Raw genomic sequence first — 25,973 nt, forward strand, 5'->3', positions numbered from 1 at the left:
CAGAGGGCAAATCAAAAAGAGCAGGGCCATGGCGTACAAATAACTCCCTGTAACATGTTCTGATAATGTTCATACCTAGAATACCTGGGGCAGAAGATGAATGACCAGGGGGGTCTTTTACGACCAACACACCACGCTTTGTAATTACCTTATCGCAAAGCTCAACATCAAGCTCAAGGTAACCAACATAGGGTATGTCCAGTCCATTGGCGGCCTTAAGCCGTAGCCAATGACATGACCGGAGCTTCTCTGCACCCCAGGGTTCAAAGTTCTGGACAAAGAAACTCTCAGTTATGGTGGACACCATTGACCCTGTATCAACCAAACATGGAACCTCAATTCCTCCCATTAATAGGGTTATGTGTGGACAAGCTGACATCAACTCTGCTATACAGTCTGGGTTCTCTGAACCTGACTCTGAGCCAACTAGGCCCCCACCTGAACTTTGACTCAGCAGTTCAGGGGGTGAAAGTTTCCCGATTGCTGATTCTGGGAAGGCGACCTATCACTACGAGTCGTAGGAGCAGCACGGGAAGATAGCTGAGCTTGTACATGAACTCTCTCACCATCACATTCCCTCGCAAAGTGGCCAGGTTTCTGGCACCTTCTACAAATGACAGACTGTTTCCCATTACTGAAAGGGGGCCTGGGGGCATTCTGGAGTGCAATAAGACTACTACTAAGTTGGTTTAGCTGTTCCTGTTGATGTTTTAACATTTCCTTTAACTCTGCCAACTCAGACCTTGAGTTTAGGTTACCTGACCCTGACTGAGGACCTCCCACCACTGCAAACTGGAAACCTGCAGCAGATGGGACAGAGTGGCTCCTTCCCCTGCTACCCCCTGGCATCCCCTCCCACTCCCACCTAATAGCCTCGCTACGGACATCGAGCAAGGTGGCGGTGGGATGGCGTCGGACAAACTGCTTTAATTCCCTGCGGAGAGCACAGTCATACACGTGTTCAACAAATTGGTCACGCAGTAATACACTGGAGTTTGGCAGGCCATTAGGAGCATTAGTTATAACCCTGTCCATCAAACACATCAAAGCATGGGAAAATTCCTGCAGTGTTTCACCCTCCTGTTGCTTTCTCGAAAAGAAGTCTTCCTGCAAAGAAACATAGGATTTAGAACACCCATACAACTCCTGCAATACGTCAAGGATTTTGTCTGGATCCTCCCTTTCCTCTCTAGATCGATATTTTATCTCCTCTCTTGCCTCACCTTCCAAATGATCATAAATGAAAAGTGCTTGATCAGCCCAAGACAAGTGGCGGGCACGCATACAAGCTTGAACTTCCTCCACCCACTCTGCAATGCTTAGACCAGTCCTACCTCTAAACATTGGGCATTTTCTGTCTCTCGGGACATAAACCAGTCGCTCAATTACTGGAGCACTAGAGGAGAGGGGCTGAGGAGCAGAGTCACTTGTTGATGCCGCACTAGTACCAGGTGCTGCTTCCCGTTCCCGCAGCAGTCGGTTTTCAGCTTGCAATTGGGCAACCAAGTCTCTTAACTGGTTCGCGTCCTCCATGATGAAGAGGGAGACAGGAGAGGTTAACACAGGCCTGTTGCTTGGAGTTCTAGATGCTTGCAGGACCAGCTGCTGTTTTGCCTATGTCATACACACTAACCACTAAAATATACAAATGCATACACATTCATATACAAATACTTAACATAAAATGAACCAACTGGTAGACAAAAACAAAAAAAAGAACACACGTCTCTGCTTTTACAGTAGATCCTGCCGACAATGCCAGAATGTGGCGGGGTGGCGATATAAGCAAACAGAATATAACTAACCTGACAACGCCACCTGGGGAGTTTCACCCCAGGAAGTATACTGAGGAACCTGGACTAATACCTCGGTCATACACAGGCTACACAAGTTCGATAACTAAAGTAAGACAGAGACGTGATTCCAAAAGAAATGCAAATTTATTGAATAATTAATGACTGGAAGGGTCTGTGGAGAGGATGGGTTAAACACAAATGAAAAAGGAATCAAACCTATGTGAAAGGACGTAACAAAATATTTATTACAATAATTTAATTAATGTCTAACAAATGCAATTCTTTTACTAAAACACTTCCAGTACTTACGAAGGGGAGCGTGGGCTGAGGCCAGCAATGGAGAGGCAGACTAACTGAGGGCGTGTCCAGGAGTGCAACCACTTACCTACCACACGTGTATTCACTGCAAAACAGCAATCACAGCAAAAAGGTGAAAAACAGTGTCCCAGTGCTCTTTTACCAGTACAAACTTGTGAAGGGAACCGCACCAGGGTGTCGAGCCTCTCCAACCAGCCAGCACTCTGCTCCCCTATAAGGAGATAACAGATATACTAGATTACTCGAACAACATAAAAAGGTCATTAATAACAAACCAGTTGGCTCTCACTAAAAGTACCAGATACAACTGGCAACGAGATAAAACAACCAAGTCAACACACATACACAGTAAATACAAAACTATAGAGGCAAAACAGCAGCTGATAGAGACCTACAATACAAGAGGCACATTAGTAACAGGTCTATAACACTATAATAACCATTACCTCGGGTATTTATCGTACCCTACTTACCCCTAACTACAGTGACCAGTACCTTGACGAAATGTGCGCTGGCTACGCAGACTCAGGGTGGTAAGAATCCACAGCACCCAAGGGCAGACAGGAACTATAGCAGATAAGATTGATCAGTTGCAGTACCACTTCACATGTGCTTGGTGCACAAACAGTTGGAAAACCTACCTTAATTCACAAATCTCAGCCAGCAGACACCAGTACGACCAGGTAGACCAGGTAGACAGGAGACTATTACAAACAAAATAAAACTCAGTCATTGAGTACATAGAAACACCCTTAAACAACCTCATGACTGCATCACCTACCTCAGAGTCACAAAGAGGGGCCAATATGGCAACCAACAGGCAGAGAAAAGGAAAGGCAGCCATGATGCCACAGCTGCCTTAAATACCCTGACAAGCTAATTGGAGGGCTGGACCAGGGAGGAGTCAATCTAGTGCTGTGGGGGGTGTGTCGAGAACTAAGAGGGAGTACTGCATTAATATTGAAACAAGTGTTCCTACTACACTAGCAACCACCTAATACAGCCTGGCAATCACGTACTAACACCCTAGCAACCACTGTATTCGACACACCCATGACTACTATTACTACTACTGCTACTACTGTTACAACTACATCTACTACTACTGCAATGACTGATGCTACAAGTATTTCTACTACTTCTACAGTTACTATTACCACTACAATTACTACTGCTACAACTACTACTACAACTAATACCGCTACTACTAATTCTGTTACTACAATTATAACTACTACTATTGCACCTACTACTGCTAAAATTGCTGATGCTGTTACTTTTGTACTATTGCCACCACCGCTGCTACCTGTGCTACTGCTACAATATTGTTACTGCTGTTACTGCTACCTACTACTGCATGTTTCAACTACTACAGATACCACTGTAACAACTACTATTGGTACTACTGGAAATACGACAAATGCTTCTATTTATAACTGCTACAGCTAATATTTCTATTACTACTATTTTAATGAATACCACAACTACCACCATTACAAGTGTTACTACACCTACTACTGCAACCCCTAATGCTGCTACAATTACAGCTACTACTATTACTACTGGTACTGTGCAACTAGTCCTACTACTTCTACTACTGATATTACTACTACTACTTTTACAACTGCTCATGCTACTACTAGTTTTTAAAACTACTCTTCAATGTACTGATTACTACAGGACATTAGCAAATAAATTGCTTAAGCTCAAAATAATCAAATTTTAAAGACATTTAAACTCTTTCTAATAGGGATGATCTCACAATATGATTCGATACAGGATATGAGGTTCACGATTCGATACAACCACGATACGATGTGATAAATAAAAGTTCAATGACAACAAAGACTGTGCAGTTTTCTGTTTATTTCTGAGCCACAAATCTTTCTAGCAATGGCTAGAATGTAAAAAAACAATTTAAAAATGTCATTACAAAGTGAAAATAATATAATTTGGATGGAGAGCTTGTGAAATTGTGATGGCAAGCCATCTCATTCATGATTACTACAGCAGAATAAACACTTGGGGACAGAATTTAACAATAAGGAAGTTAAATTTGAATGTTTTCAAAATAAGATCTAATAAAGTTGCAGGACTGAAACAGCCCGCTCCATTGATAACAAGTCTATAAAGTCCTTCAGCCAATTTTCTATACTGAAACAGTTTGGTTTATGTTGTTTCCAGTTCATTAAAATAATGGCTGATAACGTATTATTGCATAGGAATGCAATAATACGTTAGTAATTAAAAATGCTTTGAAAAACTAGCAATGTCATTTATTAACCTTAGCATCCTGGCCACCCTCGATGATCGATGAAGTGATCAGTGGAAGATGCTGTATCATTTGCTCTGCATACTGTGTTCAAACATCTTGATGGAATGAACACATATGCCAGAATGTTGTTTATTAATTAGAGCTCTGCGTTTAATACCATTGTTCCATCTAAACTGGTGTTAAAGCTCAGGGACGTTTGTCTTTGTAACTCCATCTGTGATTGGCTATATGACTTTCTGACAAGCAGACAGACAGTGAGAGTAAATACCAGCTATTCATCCACCATTGTTCTTAACACAGGAGCACAGGGTTGCTGCCTCAGTCTACTACACATCAGTCTGTTCACATATGACTGTGTTGCTAAGTATCATAACAACAGCATTGTAAAATTTGCAGATGATACCGCTGTGATAGGACTGATACATGACAAGAAGAAGGATGCTTACAGGATGGAGGTGAATGATCTATTTATATGGTGTCAAGAAAACAACCTCTCTCTGAATGATGATAAAACAAAAGAGATCATTGCTGATTCTAGGAAGTCCGAAAACACCCATCCCCAGTTTGCATTAAAGGTACACCTGTGGAAATTGTAAAATGCTTCAAATTTCTAGGCATTCATGTTTCCGACTCCCTCTCTTGGTCCTTCAATACCAGCCACATCTTTAAGAAAGCGCAACAGAGACTGTACTTTCTAAGATGCCTTAAAAGATTAAAATTTTCCACAAGCATCCTGATCAACTTTTACAGAGCTACAATAGAGAGTATCTATTACTGGAGGCATTCTGGTGTGATTTGGCAACCTCACAGCACAAGATCACAAGCAATTAAAAAGCATAATAAAAACAGCATCAAGGATTATAGGCTCACCATTGCCACAGCTTCAGGATATCTAAAGCACCCGCTGCCCTGAGCATCATCAAGGACACAAGCCACCCAGCACATACTCTGTCCTCACTCCTCCCATCTGGAAAACGCTACCAAAAGCATTAAAGCTCGGACCACCCGTCTCAAAGACAGTTTTCACTCTCAGGTCATTCGAATAATGAACAGTTCTTGAACACTAAGTGTGCACACACACACACACACACACACACACACACACACACACACACACACACACACATTCACATGCATACATGTGCACACTATTCACTCCATTGTATCTATTGTCACTTGAATGTTAATTTAACCTTTTTATTTATTATTGTTTTTAAGGCTGAGAGAGCCAGGGCACACACATTCCGTTGCAATTGAATGTACGTGATACTTTTTGAGTGCATATGACAATAAACCTAAACTTGAACTTGAAGTAAAGCCAGCAACCAACCAAACATTCACATCTGGGACCTATACCTCTGACTCTCATTGGGACTGTTGACCAGATGTGGCACAACTGCTGTATCCTGGTGGCCCCTTACCAGGGGCCACTGTCTCTGGATTACACACTGCATAACAATACACTATGTTTACTGGCTGTATGATTAATGAAATGCTTAATCAATTTTTATCAAAAAAAAAGATTCTTAAATATATTCCTGCCTCCTTGGCTTTGAATGCACAAGAACACAAAACAATCATTACTGTGCGACTCAAACAAGGCCACCACTGCCATGACAATTACTGCCTGGCTGAAAAGAAATGGCAAGAATGTGGGTAAAAAACATTGTGAAGTTGAAGAGTAAAACCTTAAGTTCATTGCTTGATGTATTTGATACAGTTGCAAAAGTATTTGGACAACTGCAACTGTATCAAATACATCAAGTGATGTGATTTAATTGCATTTAATAGGAAAGATCTGACACCATGTCTTAAAGGATGAGGCTGGTGTTTTTAATGCATTGCTTACCGGCAACAAATCTTATGAAAATACGTACCGTTTTTAGCCGTCAACCTGGAAGTCATTGGCTCCAATTGTGAGCTAAAAACCTAGTTTAACATAGTTTCAATTTTAAAAATCGCTAACTGTTACCACGAAAAGTCAGGCTGTTGTAGTTATTACCAAATTCAATATTATTATCAAATTCAAATGGGAACAAATTCTTCATTACACCGGGGACTATTTTTGGTGCTATGGAACTACTTTCCTGAGATGGCAAACGTGTTTACAGCCGGCTTATAAAGTTGTTTGAGGAAAAAGTCGGCTGGCCCGGTGCATCGTGATGATGAAATATGTTGCCCAGAGCAACGGCATGGCTCTGTGACATGTTTTTAATCGTTTCTTTAATACAATGGAGTTCTATGGCTGCTGGGACATGGCTGCATTGGGCACCGGCTACATGGACGAGACTTGTTGGCAAAACCAAATCATTGCTGATTTTGTTATTTTCATAGGATTTGTTGACGGTAAGCGATGCATTAAAAAACACCAGCCTTATCCTTTAATGACTGGCATTCACTCTTTTACACTTCACCCCTACTACTGCAACAACTGCTACTGATGTTACTGCTACTACTAGTACTGCTACAACTACTACTGCAACTACTAATTCAACTACTTAAAACATTTCAACTCCTATTAGTACCACTACAACTGCTGCTATTACTTCTACTACCACTGCTACTGAAGAACACACACAAACACACACATGCATACAGAAACATACACCACTAAAAGAACTATCTGACCTGTCTAATTGACTTAGCAGTCTAACTCACTGCACAGACCTGTCTAACCGACTGACTTGTCTAACTCACTGACCTGCCTAACAGACCAATCTAACTGACTGACCTGTCTAACCACCTGTCTAACTCGCAGACCTGTCGAACTGACTGACTTGACACCTACTACTACTACTACAATGACTGCCGCTACCACAACTACTGCTGCTAGTATTACTTCTTCTACTAGTGCTACAGCTACTACTACTACTGGTACTGTACTACTACTATTACTACCATGGTTCAGGATGCCACACTAACTCTGCTCAGCTACATATACAAGCACCTCGAGAACTCTAACAACCATGCAAGATTATTGTTTGTGGATTTTTCATCAGCCTTCAACACCATACAGCCACATCTGCTAGTCCAGAAGCTCACAGACAAGTTTGGCTTGGACAGCGGCATTGTTGGCTGGATTCTAGACGTCCTCACGTGCAGGACGCAAAGAGTGAGAGTAAATGGTCAATTTTCCGAGCTGTCCGTAACATCCACTGGCTCTCCCCAGGGATGCGTCCTCTCTCCTCTACTGTACATAGTGTACACTAATGACTGCCGCAGAATGTATGAAAACCATCACATCTTGAAGTTTGCTAATGATACAGTCATAGTGAGCCTGCTAAACAGCGAGGAAATTTCCCATGGTCCTGTTGACTATTTTTCAAATTGGTGTCATGAATCGTTTTTAGTACTGAATGTGTCAAAGACGAAGAATATGTGTATTGATTTTAGACGTTCTCACCCCTCTCCTGTCAGTACAGTGATTGATGGCCAGAATATAGAAATAGTGGAGTCCTACAAGTATTCGGGAACTATACTAGACAATAAACTGACATTTGAGAGTAATACTGACATGGTGTACAAGAAAAGCCAGCAGCGTCTATTTTGTCTCAGGAAACTCTCTAAGTTCCAGGTTGACAGGACCCTGATGACAATGTTTTATCGATCTTTTATTGAGTCTGTGAGTCACTTTTTCCTTTATCTGCTGGTGGTAAAACACAGAAATGTACTCAATAAGGTGGTTAATGTCTGTAGCAAAATAACTGGCACTGCACAGGAAACTCTGCAGGATCTTTACAACAAACAGTTATATAAGAAAGCAGAATCCAGCCTGTCTGATTGTTCCAATCCTTTACATCAACAGTTTCAGTTTCTGCCATCTGGTTCCCTCCTCAGACTTCCACTAGCTAAAACCAACAGATACAAACACTCCTTCATACCCTCTGCCATCTCCCTCCTAAACTCTAGGAGGAAAAGGTAGTTACATATTTGCATAATGTTGTATCTTTTTAATTGACTGAGTATTTTTACTGTGTATTTACTGTATGTCTTTTGGTCTAGTGTTGTATTTATGTGCCCTGTGTTTTATGTGTGCTAAATGTATGCGTCCCACTGCTGCATAACCAATTGCCCCACCGGGGACAAATAAAGTTATTGAACTTGAACTTTAACCAGTCCACTACTACTGCTACTGCTATTGTTACTTCTACTTTAGTATTACTTTTAGCCCATATGCTACTACTACTGCTACTTCTACTACTACTACTGATATTACGATACTACTTTTACTACTGCTCATACTACTTTTTATATCATTGTTACCTATTCTAAAATGTACTGATTACTACAGGACATTTGGCTGACAAATAAATTGCTTAACCTCCAAATAATCAAATTCTACAAGCATTTAAACTCTAAACTTTCTAATGAGTTCAGACTGGAAAAAACTAAAGCAAGCACACAAATTTTCTCCAGAAAATGTAATCTTTTCTAGTTATTATTATTCTCCTCAAAAACTTTGGACTCTAACTAGTAGGGTATTGTATGGAAAAACCTGTATTTCATAGACAGACTAGATAGAAAAGTAACATCAGCTAGCTAACATAGATAGAGCTATAGCACATTGGCTGGCAATAACATTAACTTCACTGTAATTTGTTGCAAAGTTGTTGAAATAAATAATTAGTAATGCATGGGAACGAGATACTTATGTTGTTGGAACGACTTGGTAAGGCGTGAGAACAAGATCATTATGTTTGGGACTGAGAAGTAGCCGCTACAGCTACAAGTCAACATACAGCGCAATGCGCCCTTTCAATACTATGGAGGCCTGGAGAGCGGAGAGTGAGAGAAAGGGGGGGGGGCAAGAGGCAGGCACTGTTTAATTCAGTAATAATAATAGTAAACTTATTTTCTGATAGAAATACAGTATGTTCAAAGACCATTTTATTAATCCGACCTGGAATAACTTCACCTTCAATTTCCCACAATTTCCTCTTTTTCTCCAAGCAGGATTTTTGCTCTAGTGTGAGTAAATAGGTTCACATATATTCTATCAGTAATAAAGTTTACTGTTATTATTACTGAACTAAACAGTTTCTGTCTCTATGGAACCACTAGGCTAAATACAGTTTAAATACTAGAAAATGTGCTCAGTAGAGCGCAGACCTCCGCCATGGCCGACAACACCCTGCAAGGTAGTTATGTGCCTTTTGGTGATATACCACGCCCATCACTACGCCCCCTTTTGACCAATCGATTATTTTACATTTTCTCTGGTTCCATAAATGAACCATATATCCCAAACTATACTGAAGTCCATCCTACACCCTAAAATGCCATTCAGTCCCATTAAGGGAGCTGGTAGCAAAATTTTGCTACTGTGGCAATTTATCCCAAACGAAGCAACGGGGGTGAATACTTATGCAAAATAGATTTCTCTGTTATTTTAATTTTATGCTTTAACATAATATTCTACACATTTATTTTCATTTTGATGGAACAGTTTGCATAGAACTAAAAAAAATTTAATAAATGCATTTTGAAAAAATAACTCAAAACTGACAGCTGTCGCCATCTAGAGGCAACAAATACCCCACAGGGGCGTGAAGGAGAGGTGGTCCTAGTTTAACCCTTAAAGAGTAACTAATCCCCAAACCCAAATTCGTGGTGAAGCCTGACACCTAATGGTGAAAAGTAGGGTAGTGCACTGGCCATCTGCTATTGGCTGGTCTTTGTGCCAGGTGATGTCACCTTCTATAGAGTACGACAGGTGGTGACATCACCTGGCACTCTTACTCTTTAACCTCTTAAATAAGCCACCAGCAAATCTATGGTGTACAACAACTGAATACACTGGTGTGGGGTATTTCATAGTGTGTGTGAGAGTGACAGAAATACACAGGAAAATAACACGCAGACACAGGACGTAAGAGACACAATCAACTATATTTGGCAACACCCATAATGTGATAGGGAACAGAGAGCAGGTTATATCGGCTCTAGAGGAAACAAGCCACCTTAATAGAAGGCACAGGGTGGCAGGGCAGTGGTGTCAGGGGCTCTTCTACTCTAACCCTGCACTCCTGCTAGTAGCCAGTACTGTATCGTTCTCAGCAAACAACAAAAGCAGAGCAGAAACTCAGTGTAGTAGTAGAAGACTTGTTCTGGACGATGAGCTGCTGAACAACATGAAGGCACATGGTAAAGCTGGGCTGGTTGGTCTGCTGCTGGTAGCTGGAACACAGCTGGGATCTTGTGTGCCTCATAGCAGTAAATAAATAGCCTCGCAAGCCAGACAAGTCTCGCGAAGCTAGTAAATAGAGCTCATTGGCCCTCAAATTATGTGAAATCTCACATCCAACAATAAAATGAGCCCACACAGATTGATCTATGGCTAGGGGTATAGTAAAGGCAACTAAAGGCAACATGGCAACAACTCTGTAAAAATGACACATCACAGTAATGCCTTGCAACTATTTAGTTAAACCTAGCCTTATTCCTGAATTGGCCAGAACTTTTAACACTCTCCACAGGTTTATTTATTTTTTTTTTACTGCTGGATTCATTTCAATTGATATTTCTGAAAATGATCAAGTCTATTCCACAGGAAAAAAAACAACTTAAATCTCTGATGCCATCTTTGAGAGGCAAACTGGAACTGTATTGACAATTAATTAAAAAATGATTTTGTCTTGGTTCTCATGTTTCTAGCTTTTGTACAAAGTAGTGTTGAAAGTGTTGACAAATCTAAACTGTTCAATATTATGGATCAGGGGTGTCAAACTCTAGTCCTCGAGGGCTGGTGTCCTGCAGGTTTTTGATCTTTCTGCAGTCCCCCCCGCATTTTCATCCCTGTATAGAGTGAACCTGGCTCAATGTGTTTTCCAAGGCCTATTTTATTGGACCTCTACCCCCAACTTTGTCTTCAGGGACAAGCTGTGGATGGGTGGCTTATGGATTGGTGTAGTTTTTGCAATATTTTGATGTACTAAGCTTAGAGAAACATACTCAAATGTTCATTTCTGCATGAGAAAGATTCTTCCTCCTGCTTGTCCTTGTCTGAGCTATGTTCAGCATAGGGCTGACATCAATGACATTTCCTGCAGCATTTCAAGGGAAGGTTGTTACCATACTATATGGTCAATTAGGGGCATATATTTATGTTAACGTGCATGATGGTGGTTTATAAAGTGTGGTATTTATCAAGGCAGATTACTGACAGGTGTGCGTATGCTTATTTGATTTGATTTTTTTTTTTTTTGAGTACTGGCTGTTGTTACGCACACATTTAGAGCTTTGATAAATGAGATGCCAGGTGTGGCTCATTAACTGTCAGGGAGGATCAAACACCTGCAGGACACTGGCCCTCAAGGACCACAGTTTGACACCCCTGCTGTAGGAAAAGTGTTTACTATAAGAAGGAGACATTAAATATGGCATTAAGGTATATTATGGTTTCATTTCTATTAAATAGAAATCATACCATATGGTATTGAATATTTGTATCGACTGGACTCATAGTGTTTCTGTGAATAAATACAATAAGGCTAAAGTAGTGTGGCAGTGCTTCAGTAAACTTTGTTAAGAGGAGTATCACTGTAGCCTATTTCATGGCTCCTTCTGTTCTTGACTGAGTGACATAAGCTCTTCTCTCAGAGGCACAGCTATGAATACTGACCATGCTTCCACACTGCGAGCAACACGAGCGACAAGTCAGTGGACGTACATTCATTTCCTATAGAGCTGAGTGACCGGGGTAACTCTGCCGATGTGTGGACGGTCAACACCTCCTCGCTTCCTAGCTGATGTGATTTGGTTTTATGAGCAAAACTTCCACCTCGCAAGAGCAAAATGGACAAGCTTCGCACTTCTCTATAACTTTTATTTGAAAGACTACAGGAATAAATGTTTCAAAAACAATGCTTGGAGAAAGCTTGAATCCATCACTGTGGTCGATGGTAAGCTCTGAAGTAATCGGTTTTTTCTAATGCTATCCAATTAGTGCTTGCCAACTAGCTATGTCTATTCATGAAAATGATGTAATGTTATGAAAGGCAACACCAAAGCAGCAAAAAATACATGATTTGCCTGTTAGAACTGCACCAGACCACTACATGGATGAAATCAGAGCCTCCGGCCCCGCCCACAATCAGTCAAAATGGAGCGACGCATCAATCGAGTTGCTCGCAGTGTGAACACATGGTGTGAGAGCACAGATATACAGTACAGAACAGGTTTAAAGCAGTGTCATATTAGTAAAGCTGTGTGGAAAAGACATTCCATATACATTTATAATAAGTAAAATATATATATAAAAAAAAAAAAAGAATTTACACTGTACATTGCATCAAATCCAATCTAAAGTGAGACTAGGAGGGTAAAGGTGTGATAATGCTGGTGCTGTGTTGGCAGGAGTCTAAAACTGTTCAGACAGAAGATCACACAGTCTCTGAGACACCGAGTCTCTGCTGGTCCGCAGGGTCAGACGGTACATCTAAACAGACAGCACACACAGTTACACAGTCTATATGACAGCTCAATATAGGACTATACTTTTATCACTTCTTAAAGGGTTAGTTTAGGTATTGGTTAGGGTAAGTGTTAAGGTTTGGGTTATATTATAGGTTAGAGAATGAATGTGGGCAGAGAAGGTCCTCACAAGTAGAGTAATACGTCTGTGTGTGTATGTGTGTGTGTGTTAGGGCTGAACAATTAATCAAAATTTTATCGAAATTGCAATATGGCCTACTGCAATTTTCAAATCGCAGGAGGCGCAATATTTGTTACAGGGGAAATGTGTCAAAATAGTATTTTAAAGTAAATACTGTTGTGCTGCAGAGATGTCCTGGCCTACACATCATATTCTACAGACTTAAGAAAACATCTTTGTTTGGTACAGATCCCCGCAAAAATCACACCATAATCATTTTCATACGTTTTTCAATGAAAATGAGAATAATGATGTAAAAATGATCATTCCCTCTAATATCGCAAATCATATCGCAATTGCAATATCAGTCAAAATAATCGCAATTAGATTTTTTTTCAAAATCGTTCAGCCCTAGTGTATGTGTGTGTGTGTGTGTGTGTGTGTGTGTGTGTTTACCTGTGCCTGTGTGTTGGGCTCCAGTCTGAGCAGGCAGCCCACCTGAGTGCTCTTTGTGTGGATGACTCCGGCTCCAACAAAGTTTGTGGGATTTGGATCCACCCCATCCAGTAGAGCTGCGCCAAAGCCTATGATCTACAAGACAATATGCAGACACCAATTAATAAAAAACTGAAAACAGAAGAAAAACAGAAATACAAAAACCCCATGAAGGGCTTCTAAAAACATCTGACACCAAGAGAAAATAGTGCAAAAAAAATAAGATCACAAGCAGTGACAAAGTACAGTAACCACTACCTGAGTTCTAATGCCAAGCAACCCTTCAATCGGGTGAAAACACAAACTCTCGAGATACCTCAAAGTACAAAAAAAAAATCACAACTGCATGGGTCATTGGAGACTGTGGTTCCAATGGATGCAACATAACATGGCAGATGATAATTATGTAATGCTTGGTGTATTGGGATTTCCGTCAGTTAATGTAAACCCCTGCCTCTCTCTTGCTCAACTTTGCTCGGCTATTGCTGGACTCCCTTCAGATTTGATGCTGCGTTCATGTAGGGTTGCAAAGGGGTGGAAAATTTCCGGTAAATTTCCGGAAAGTTTCCGGTAACTTTCCATGGGAAGTTAAGCTGGGGAATTTTGGAAATATTCCAAATTGGAAACTTTCCATGGGAATTATGGGAATTTATGGGAATTAATGGGAATTAATGGGAATTTATGGGAATTAACTGGGAATTGAGGGTAATTTAATGGAAAGGTATCATATCCAAGCATAAATATTTGTTTTGTTATAAGCAGACATCCATCCAAAATAATACAAACAGATTTATTTGTAAGTAGAACTTTATCAAGTGTTAAATATTTTATTGAACAATCAATTCTTTCATTGAAGAACAAAAACATGAATGTTGAGTTGCATGTAGGGGGCGTGGTCTCAACAGCCCTGCAGTAAGCAGTGTGCTATGTGCATGTGATTGAGGAATAGCATAGATATTCAACTGTACTTGCATGATATCTGGTTGTTTTAGTCAGGATTATGCTAAAATATATTTTCCCCAACTATATTTAAGTTCCCTATTAAGAGCATACCTTCAATTTAGTAAATTCCTGGTTTATTCCCGTTTATTCCCATAAATTCCCGTTAATTCCCATAAATTCCCGTTAATTCCCATGGAAAGTTTCCAACTTTGAAAATTCCCGGAATTTTGCAACCCTACGTTCATGTCACATGGGAGACATGGTAGATATGAGCTATACCCACTATAAAATACCCTTAACCTCAATGTTCAGCTCGTAAATACTACTAGATAAGTGCACTAGCGCATTGTAGGTGCTCAGCTGGTAAATACTAACAGAAAATACTGTTCTCCTCAGCTTTCTTCTGGTAAATGCTAGTTTGGAACTCAGGCTTTGGCATTGGATTTGGACCCTGATTTCTCCAACTTTCTCCAGCAAACAAAATAAATTATTTTAATCACGTTAGTCATTTGTCACAATGCCATGATAGGACACAGCTACTTGGAAGTGTGGTCTGTGGTTGACATTACAATGTTTGGTTTGCTGTCAAACATGAACTCAAATGCAACACTCACTAAGTGCATGTGTGTCGAGTGTGAAAAGGCTGATCTGGAGCAAGCGAAGTCTACAGAAAGCTTCACTCATGACATCGGATTGAGCTGTGTATGAGAGTAGTGTGAAGTGTGTAGTTGCTGCACAGCCACCAAAGCAGACTCCTTTGAGCAACTCCCCATGTAGTGGTGATATTTTACCTTAGCCTTGGTGACCTCTGTGTCCATTGGGTGTTTGGCTTTGAAGATTTTCTGAACTTCCTGCTGAGGACTGCACAGAGAGGGGAGAGAAGAGAATTATCTATATTAATTAAAAAAAATAAGTAATTAATGCATTTGCTAATATTTTATTATTTATTATTCATATAATATTTTGTTAAACCTCCAATCAATCTGGTCAATCGTGATATTACATTAAATTGTGAAGGATATGAGGAAGTTACTGTTGAGTTACAGTAGGTATTTTTCAGTTTTCATTTACTACCCAGTGACTGGCTGCAAGCTGTGTACATTATGATCATATCGACTTTCCATTCTGATTGGAATGTAGGAGTGGATAAAACAACACAACCATGGCAGAACAAACACTACACGCCAATATTGACTCAATATTGTGTCTACTCTACGTGGCAAGCCTATTTACATCAACCCTGCACCTACAAGAGAGACACTTTATGAAGATGGACTTGAAATGCCCACCAGACACAGGCCTAATTTGTTTAAATATACACACTCACGTATATGATAGCAGTTTCAAGCAAGGCATCCATGTGCCATAAAGCTAGTCGTCTAAATACAGTACTGGCATGTGAAAAGGTACCATTTGTATTTTCTGGCTCAATGCTGACCTCTATCAGCTGCGACACATTTTATGAATTTTAATCGCCAATCTTCAATTCGGTATACGTAGTACCCACCAAACTTTATTTCAATACATTTTCAGTATTTAGACTGGATGCGCTGGCTATTCCCACAGACTTCTTCCACCAAAATGTATCGCTCAGCCAGCGGGGGTGAACCGAATATAAAAGTTGAGATTTGAATAAAATGCGAGGGTTATATACATGCCGCATTTACTAAGCGTTACCTGACTGACTGACTGACTGACTGATGTGCCGTGGGAGAAATAAGTTGGGGCATCCCCGAAAAAAATTGATGGTGCATGCATTGCTCAAAAGACCCCATAAGGACTGCACCGATCATAGTCGAATCATTAGAGTAAATGTATTTATTTGATTCCCCCCTCATTTATGAAAATTGACTTAACAGTATTTGCCGTAAAAAAGCCACTTACTGCAGTGCGCCACACTGCAGTAAGTAGCAGCTGGACAGCAGCCATATTCATATACAGTCAGGAATTACTTAATTTTTTAATTTATTTCTCCTTTATTTAAATTGGCTCCCAGGCTAACAAGTTGCTGCATAGGTTGCAGGAGACTGCAAGTGCGCGAGTACTCTTCTAAATGTTTATGGGGCAGCCTAATTATGGCTAAATCCAGTTAAAGAAAACGTCCACCCTAAAACAGCTATTGGCAATGTACCTTGAAATTTCCATTTTGTTGTTTGGTGGTGAATATGGCAAAGGGGTTTTTTACGCCCAAAGGCCATTGTGCAAGTGCCCACAGCCTCATTTAAATGTTTCCCAAGTCACTAGCAGCATCACCAACTTATCCACAACTGGGCGATAAGGGGCACAAATGCAAATGTCATGTCAGGCTGACATATTTCCAGCACAGCTACCCTACGGTTTGATAACAGAAGTTTTTTCAGCTACCTAAAACATCAATGATAAACGTCAGATTTTGGTGTCAGCCAAACATTCAACAATCATACAGGCAGAAATCCATAAAAAGAGGCACATCTTTGATAGAAAGCAAGTTTCCACCCCTTCTCTGGGCGTTGCCACAAGGCATTCTGGGAAACATAGAAAACCACTTCATCACAAAATAACTCCTGGAATGGATTGAACATCAAAACCTGATGACTAACAGTGTAGGCGTATCTGAGGCGGGATTTCTCCTTTACACTCCTTTAAGTGTGCATCGGTTCTTGCTGACATTAACCTCGGGTACATCTCCCTATAGAATAGTTTATGTATTGTTGTTAGTATGTAATGAGTCTTACGCTCCCAGCTGTTTCCAGCGCTGGAAGAAGTCCTGAGACATCATCTCGGTGGCCTGGAAAAACTTGTTTAGCATCACAGGGAGCTTCACTGCAATATTCTGAAGGGTTCCACCATATCTGTTAACACGCATACAGTCAGAAATTAGCATTCATAAGCAAATACATACAACATACATACAGTATGCATTTAGCCACTGACCTGAATTGGATGTTGAGTACTGGAGTATCTGTGAAATCAGACACACACTCAATGTTGAGGATCTGCTGGACCTGAGCCCCACCATCTACTATGGGGTCTACTGGTTTTGTATGGATGTTGAGCTGTGGAGGCCATGGTTAAGGATACCATACACACCTACGCACACACATACACCAACACACCTACACATGTAGGGCTGAACAATTAATTGAAATTTTATCGAAATCGCAATATGGCCTACTGCAATTTTCAAATCGCAGGAGGCGCAATATTTGTTAAAGGCGAAATGTGTGTCAAAATACCATTTTAAATGAAATATTGTGGTGCTGCAGAGATGTCCTGGCCTACACATCATATTCTACAGACTTATATAATCATTTTAATACGTTTTTCAATGAAAATGAGAATAATGATGTAAAAATGATCATTCAGTCAAAAATCTGTCAAAATAATCGCAATTAGATATTTTTTCAAAATCATTCAGCCCTATATACATGGCTAAGCCTCCCAATGGCTGTCTTACGCCCAGATATCCCCGTGCTAAACACATTTTCAAATTTTAAACTATTTTCAGATGTCCAAGCTCATTCAGTGAAGATGGACTTGAATTCCCAGTTTTTTTATTATTATTATATTATTATTATTATTTATCATGACCGGGGATTTTATGCCATTTTACTTTGAAATTCAATACAATTCCTGCCCTCAGTTTTACACATTGGAGAGCTATCACTGATTATTTTATGCCTTCGAGTGTAGGCTTATAATATTACAGTGGTGTACAGTCTCTGAGGGGGAAGTTATTAGGCGTGGTAGTGAATTTCCAGACTTTGTACAAACTTTATTTTGCAATTTTCCATAGTCTAACCCTAACTCTGGAAATCATCATCATTTTCCATATTTTCCTGATCTGCATGGAGAGCCGGCATGACACAGTGCTGATTCTTGTCAATGTCTGAATGTTCAGCCTTTTCCCCACAGTGTGAGCTGATGCTTGTATGGCTGGTCAATGAGAGGACACATTGTGTGACTACAATGTAAGCAAACAACACGAGGCAGAGCTGCAGTGGTCAGACATGCTTGACATACTTTGGATATCTATGACACAAAACAAGACAAACAAAAATACAGAGATCCTTTTACTTGGTGAGAGGGATAGTAGCTGTGAGCTAGCTAGCTGGTTAGCTAGCAATTTTCAGTTGAGCCATGTGCCAACTAGCAGTGGAGAGGATATGAGTCTTCAGGATATCCGGACTGGTCACAGATGAGGAGAAGCTGAGGAACTGTGTCGATGTCTTGTTGCCATAGAACACATATATACGACCTAGGGGACAACAGCAAGTCAACCTCTCATACTGTAGTTAACCTTGAGTTCATTGTTCTGGACCAATCACATATGATTTTACATCTGATTCACATACCAATAAGAGCTTTCTTAGGTTTCCAATGCTAGCCCATCAGAATTATTCTTGATTTCAGATTTGATTTCCCCAAAACCGAAAGGAGCAAAACTAGATGCTATTGCTGACCAAAAGCGCTACTCACCCAGGTTCTGTCTGTACTCAGACTTGAGTCCAATCTGCAGAAGCTGGTTCTCATAGAGAATGCCGTTGTTCTTACACACAAACCTGGAGTTTAGACACACAAACACACACGCATATATACATGGTGCATATTCAGGATTTTTAGTTAAAGTACTCTATTCTATCAAAGTGAAAAAAAACGTATAAAATTAAGTTTTTACCTATTCAATCCCTTTGCTTTGTTTGGGCTGAATTGCCACACTAGCAAAGTATATGCTCATTTACATTTATTAAAATGTGTTATTCAGATGTTATATTTAGGCTATTTAGTGAATCTGAACAATGTTTTAATTTTCCTTAATGGGATTTCCTTAACAGGATTTTAGAGTGTAGGGTGGACTCTCCATCACAATACTGAGCACAGTATGGGATATGTGGCTCATATGTGGCTGACTTTCGAGTCTAGCTGTTGAAATTTAAAAGAAAATATCAATCATCCCTTTCCAATCACTGTGGGAGATACAGCCCTTTAAAGTTTACATTAAGATTACTGTCAGTTTTGTCATATTAGGCTGTTGAGCCATCAGGCCCCATCTATCAAGTTCTGATACTGAAGAACGTAAAAGTTAAAAGGTGTCAATATCCAACTTTGTATTGGCTTTACAGTGTTTAGCTGTACACTCAAAATGCTGCTGTTGGGCAAACACTGGTTGAATCTGTATGGACATTGGTGTGCATGTACCACATAAGGGTTGGAACATGATTACCAAGTTTCATAGCGATTGGTGAAATTCTGTTTGAGTTATAAGCCAAAATGTCATAGACCACAAAGCCATTAAAATATTGACCAATAGGGGCGCCACAAAGTCCAGAAAACTGTATCTCCTAATCCAACTGGTGAAATTGCATGAAAATCGGTACACATGCTCTAGGACCATGTCCTAGTGAAAATCTGAAGTTTGGTCGTCATTAGTGAAAGTGGGCTTGGTCTATGACATTTTGGCTTATAACTGTAACAGAATTTCACCAATCGCTATAATACAAATCTGACCAGATTTTGCCCAACAGCAGCAAAAATGTTATTATTTCACGAAATAAAAATAGTTGGGACATACAACCAATATAATTGGGAAGATTAACCCTGGAGTCTTATTGTGTGATTATTGAAAGGTTTTTTATTACATTTGACTTCATGGGGCCTTCGAGGATTGGGGAATTCCAGGGATGTACCCTTACTGTCGGCCCCCCACAGCATCCTAGTTTACGGTAAGTGACCTGCTTCACCGGGTTTAAGTGGAACATAGAGCTGGGTATCATCTGCATAGCAATGGAACTGGATATTATGATGACGAATAATTTTACCCAGAGGGAGCATGTAAATAGAAAATAATAGAGGAATAATAATATTCCTCAAGACTGACCCTTGAGGAATACCACAAGTGAAAGGGGCAACAGAGGAGACGAGAAAGTTCTGTTCTGTTGCTGGTTTGAACAAACTACTATATGTATGATTGGTGAAAAACTTAAAACGTCAATAATCTTACATGATAAAAACATTTTAAAGGTTGTTTTTTGTTTCCCTTGTTTTTTTGTTTCATTGTTTCCCTACCGATGTAATTTTGTTTCATGAACAGCAGTTCTGCCGTGCAAGAGCAAAATGGATGAGAAGTTGATTACAGCCATTCAAAGCTTCCCGGTCCTCTACTTTTAACTGAAAGACTACAGGAATAAACATCTAAAAACACAGCTTGGAGAATGGCTGCATCCATCATTGGGGTTGATGGTAAGTTCTGAAGTAATTCAATTTTTAATAATTTTTTAAATATTTTTTTTATTAATTAATTTATTATTAATTAATTTTTTTAATAATTTTAATAATCTTTTTTAATAATCTTACATGATAAAAACATTTTAAAGGTTGTTTTTTGTTTCCCTTGTTTTTTTGTTTCATTGTTTCCCTACCGATGTAATTTTGTTTCATGAACAGCAGTTCCGCCGTGCAAGAGCAAAATGGATGAGAAGTTGATTACAGCCATTCAAAGCTTCCCGGTCCTCTACTTTTAACTGAAAGACTACAGGAATAAACATCTAAAAACACAGCTTGGAGAACGGCTGCATCCATCATTGGGGTTGATGAAGTAATTCAATTTTTTTCTGTTATTTTCAATTAATGCTGTAGGAAAAATACATGATTTTCCTGTTCAAAACATCGTAGAGGGATGAGACTACTACATAAAAGCAATTGGGGCCTTTCACACCGTCCACAATTGGTCACAATAGTTTGACCCATCAACCAAGTTGCTCACTGTGTGAACAAGCAGTTAGTGCTGTTCGTGTCCTACCTGGGAAAATTGTCCTCAAACACATCTGTGGATGCAGGGGTGGGGCTATCAGAAAAGACATCAACTAGCAGGCTAGCTCCTGCTGAAGGGGTGGGGTTTAGACTCAGCAGGTCAGCGGAGGGGTAGGAGGAAACCTGGGGGAGTAAACATCGGCAAACATCAACTTCCATAAAAAGCACACCAAATCTAAACAGAATTGTACAGTATTTACATACATACTAATCAAAAACTCATCTATTGTCGTTCTGCACATCCATGCTATCAGAATTTTTAGAATTTACAAAAACTGCCTAGTGAATCACTACCCTTAAAAGTTAATACAATTATTACCTGCATGTACATATGAAAGCAGATACCAGTAAAACGGTAGTGGTCCCTTTCAAAAAGTGTTCCTTCTGACTGGATAGACTATAAAATCAATGACAATCCAGTCACTGTCAAAGAGAAAAGATTACCAAACACATTCTTTAACACCTAACCGTATCATTAAGATTTTTCACGATCTGAAGTTGGATTTGGCTGGACCTATCCCCTACTGTAATACTCTTTCTCTCCAAATCACACAGGCAGATAGAAAGCCCTAATGCAGAGCCCTCAAGGAAGTCTTTTGGAAAATGGATGCATTACTGATATGAACCTCAGATAGTGATGGCAAGTTTCTCAGTGTCATTGTCTAACAGGCCCAGAGATCGAGACAGTGTCATTTTAGTTACTGGACAACTTCTCTACGTTCTACATAGACTGGCTCAACACCGAAAAACAACCCACTGTAGAGGTCATACATGCCCGCTCCCTTAGGTCCTGTAACAATGTCCTTTACACTCATGGCCTTTAGTCATAGTTAACATTAGGCACAAGAACTTTACTGTGTAACACAGAAACCATCAGCAGCCTGCTGCACCAAGTGAACATGCATTTGATCATAAATTATGCTCTAAAATCTACACCAACAGTTGTGTTGAAACTAGTTAAAGCTGTCTCTTTGTTAAGTTGCACCACAGAGACTGAAGGTAAGATCTTAACTAGTACAGCCCAACAGACCACTGACCATATGTGTATGTATGTGTAGATATATACATATATATATATATAATTATTATTATTATTACTACTATTATTATTATTGTTGTATTTTTGTATGGCCCATGTGTGTTTGTATATATATGTGTATGGGTGTATATGTATGTATATGTATATATGTGTATATGTATGTATATTTATATGTATATATGTATGTATATATATATATATATATATATATATATATATATATATATAATATATATATATATATATATATATATATATATATATATATATATATATATATATATATATATATTATATATATATACAGTATATATTTAGATCTAGTTTACTTGTATATGTTTGTATATGCATAGTTGTCTACATACTGCAGATTGCAGAGGCACTTTCTTTCTTTCCCAGTCTCTGCCAGGACAGGTTTTTATCTTTGTTTATTCCTATTTGTTTTAGTCTCTTATCGTGCTTTTTCAGATTTTTTTATTTGTACCGTCCTATCCTGTAATGTACATGTTGGAAGCTACTGTACACCAGAATTTGTATGCGGCAACATGTTCAACTGTGGATTCCGCAGTTTGAACTGGCTTGCTGGTCTAACTAGTTGAATTCTTCACAAACCAGCCACCAATATCACATGATTGGTTATGTTACCTTATGGGAAAGCGTCTCCATTTCCTTTTACGGCTATTTGTCTCTTTTTACATCTCTGTGCTACAATCTTGTGGTCAACTCTTCAAAATGAAGAATAAATATCCAAAGGTTAAGATAAACAAAAGATATGCTAAAATTGCTTCTAAATCCTAATAGTCACTCAGCTGCGTTTGTTCGCTTTTGTCTTTTCACTTTTGTGTTTTGCGTTTGTCACTGCTATTTCTGTCTTTATGTCTTTAATTTGTCTTAGTGTCTGTACACACATCTCTAAACTTCTAAGGTCACACAAGTTTTTGGGCAGGAACTTCCCTCTAACTTTACACAACTTATTTTACTGTGGGTCCTTATAGTAGTTTGTGGCCAGTAACATGCTAATATAATGCATTAGTAAGCATTCTTCGAGTTCTTGAAAGCATCATCATAACACATTATGAGCGCATCATTCCTTATGAGTATCCTTATAATGCCCCATAATATGGGAGTCACGCTGATAATATTACTGGATAAAATAATCCTTTAATAATAGGGCCCTATATGCTTGCTTTGTTTATGTTGCATGTTTTTGAGGATATTCAAATGCAATAACCAACAATAAAAAAACAACTTAATTCTATATCATGGAGAGATACTTCACCCCCCAAAAAATCGGACAGAAGTATAAGCCAACACATAAGATTATACATCTTTGCATGCTTAAAAGAATAGTTGCCACTCCAGTGGTAGTGAATAAATGACATCATTGACTCTATTCTAAGTGGTGTTGCTGGCTAGCAGTGTACCATGGTCCCAGCAGAGAGCATGATGGGAGCAGAGGAGGCAGGGCGGGGTCGGTTGGTAGGGAGGAGGTCTGCCACCACTGAGGGAGAAGACTGAAGGAGGAAAGGAAAGGAATGGAACAGAGAAAAATGGAGGAGAGAAAGGAGAGATGAAAACAGGGGGAGGAGGGAGAGAGGACAGGTGGAAGTGAAGATCTAGGAAATGCTGAGGAAATGCAAAAGAAAACAAAAACACAGCAAAAATATAGGCAAAGGCAAAAAGGCTGCAAACCCAATAATCATTGTGGCACTAACAATGTAGTCAGAATGTAGAATATAGTCTGTGTATACAGTACACAGAACAATACACAGAATATATGACTGCTAGATAGTGTATGTGGTTATGGTCTTTTTAATGGCTGTTTGTGATTTAACCATTCAATTCTAATCTCTACTTCAATTTATAACAAAAACGTAATAATCTGTTTGCAGTTCTAATCCACTTACTACTGCAGTAATTGATAGGACAAAAATAGATTTAAAAGAAACTAGAAATAACCGCCTCGCGGTTGTATGCCTCCGCCAATAAACTTTGTTTTATTATTGCAAGGACAGTCTCTATTTATTGAACATATATAATTGATGTGATTATTAGGTCAACTTAAAGGATTTTGGTGTCTGCAAAAGTAAGTGACAGCACTTCCACCGTTTTGAACAGTGAAGTTGACCTTTGAACTTTTGGATATAAAATGTCATCACTTCATCATTTTATCCTATTAGACATTTGTGTGGAATTTTGTCATAATTAGCGTATGAATTCTTGAGTTATGGCCAAAAACGTCTTTTGTGAGGTCACAGTGACCTTGACCTTTGACCTTTGACCACCAAATTCTAATCAGTTCATGCTTGAGTCCAACTGGACGTTTGTGCCAGATGTAATGAAATTCCCTTCAGGTGTTCCTGAGATATCGCGTTCATGAGAATGGGACGGACGTGAGGTCACAGTGACCTTGACCTTTGACCACCAAAATCTGATCAGTTCATCCTTGAGTCCAAGTGGACGTTTGTGCCAAATCTGAAGAAATTCCTTCAAGGCGTTCCTGAGATATCGCGTTCATGAGAATGGGACGGACGGATGGACGGACGGACGGACAACCCGAAAACATAAAAACAAAATCCTAAACAAAAAATCAAAGGTCAAGCTGTACTGCTAGCCATCACTACTGTAGCACTACCTTGCTTGTGGTGTCGCTGCTGTTGTTGTGCTCTGTGTTGCCATTGATGTTCCGCCGGGCGTCGTCGATGTCCGGCAGGTTGCCTGGACCCTTCTTCCTTTTCAGCTTGGCCAGGATGGATGACTCTCTCTCTGGGAATGGAGGCATCTCCTCTAGGACCGTGGCCTGGAAGAGAGACACAGAGCAAGACAATACTGTGAAGCTTTAGTTCCCGGGCAATTCCTAAAGCTACAGCACCATCAATGTTCATGGGTGTGTATGTATAGTCCACGTTTAGGTGGACGACAAAACACCTCAAACACTACATTGAAAAAGGACTTTAACTTTGAAGAAACTAAATTACAGCAGCTACATAGGCCAGTCATATTAAGTTGAATGCCAATTAATAGTGTGTGAGCTTTAAAAGAGGTCTGACAAACACCACTTTTCATGTGAGTTTCGAAGCAACGTGAGACAACGAACACAGAGTTCCACAGAGGCAAACATTATTTATTATGTCATGGGGAACCATGACAACACATACTAAACACAGATGGACTGCATCGGCAATAAGGAACAGTGGTGAAGCTCGCTGACAGGGAAAGATGAACACTTAACAGGATATTTGCTCAACATTGAACCAACGCCTCATAGACATAGTCTCAACAAAAACTGTACTAAGCTTCACAAAGCTGGTATTTATGTAAGTGTGCCATTCAAAAACCACTTACACACAAGGTGAACACACATAGATGCATAACCGGGTTAAGGACAACAGAACTTTAAGCCCTGTGCAATGGAAAAAGTATCCCTCCGCCCTTAAAGAAGTGGATTTTTAAGTTCAGAGCTACTGTCTATGCTGGCCTCAATGAGGATTTTGAGCTTACAGCGTTCTTATAACTCTCTTGATATGGGATTGTTGTCTATGTGTGTATGGAATTGTATTATGCAGGATTTGCTATTTCTTATATATGATTGTTCATTGTCTGCAATGTGGCTATGCTTTGTCATTCATTTGCTATGTTTTTACACTTTATCACTGACGTAGGCTGTTTGATTAGTCTGCATTTTTGGACACACCCACTGCTACCTTAGCCAATTCAAGATGATTG

At 39.6% G+C, this 25,973-nt stretch overlaps 2 protein-coding genes across 5 annotated transcripts in view; both read right to left on the reverse strand.

Moving 5' to 3' along the window:
- LOC139645830 (mucin-5AC-like) overlaps nt 1-307 on the reverse strand; it is a gene marked incomplete at its 3' end in the record, with an annotated part of 54,708 nt that extends 54,401 nt beyond the window's left edge. Inside the window, exon 1 of the mRNA XM_071521681.1 lies at nt 149-307. Coding sequence (XP_071377782.1) covers nt 149-307 — 159 coding nt within the window. The remainder of the gene's footprint in view (nt 1-148) is intronic.
- Nucleotides 308-11,651: 11,344 nt separating this feature from the next.
- LOC139645845 (AP-2 complex subunit alpha-2) overlaps nt 11,652-25,973 on the reverse strand; it is a 34,322-nt gene continuing 20,000 nt past the window's right edge. The window contains exons 14-23 of one of the 4 annotated variants that reach the window (XM_071521707.1): nt 24,883-25,047; nt 23,672-23,761; nt 21,198-21,331; nt 18,878-18,960; nt 18,567-18,656; nt 17,333-17,456; nt 17,134-17,250; nt 15,211-15,280; nt 13,439-13,573; nt 11,652-12,826 (exon numbers count right to left, since the gene is read on the reverse strand). In XM_071521707.1, coding sequence (XP_071377808.1) covers nt 12,749-12,826; nt 13,439-13,573; nt 15,211-15,280; nt 17,134-17,250; nt 17,333-17,456; nt 18,567-18,656; nt 18,878-18,960; nt 21,198-21,331; nt 23,672-23,761; nt 24,883-25,047 — 1,086 coding nt within the window. In that variant the 3' untranslated portion in view covers nt 11,652-12,748. Of the gene's footprint in view, nt 12,827-13,438; nt 13,574-15,210; nt 15,281-17,133; nt 17,251-17,332; nt 17,457-18,565; nt 18,657-18,877; nt 18,961-21,197; nt 21,332-23,671; nt 23,762-24,879; nt 25,048-25,973 lie in introns of all 4 variants that reach the window. The other 3 variants (XM_071521715.1, XM_071521724.1, XM_071521732.1) reach the window with 3 other exon arrangements.

This window comes from Centroberyx affinis, unplaced genomic scaffold (assembly GCF_046629955.1).
Source record: "Centroberyx affinis isolate AG114_WGS23_722 - 3 ecotype Tasmania unplaced genomic scaffold, CSIRO-AGI_Caff_v1 ptg000078l_1, whole genome shotgun sequence".
NCBI classification, from domain to species: domain Eukaryota; kingdom Metazoa; phylum Chordata; class Actinopteri; order Beryciformes; family Berycidae; genus Centroberyx; species Centroberyx affinis.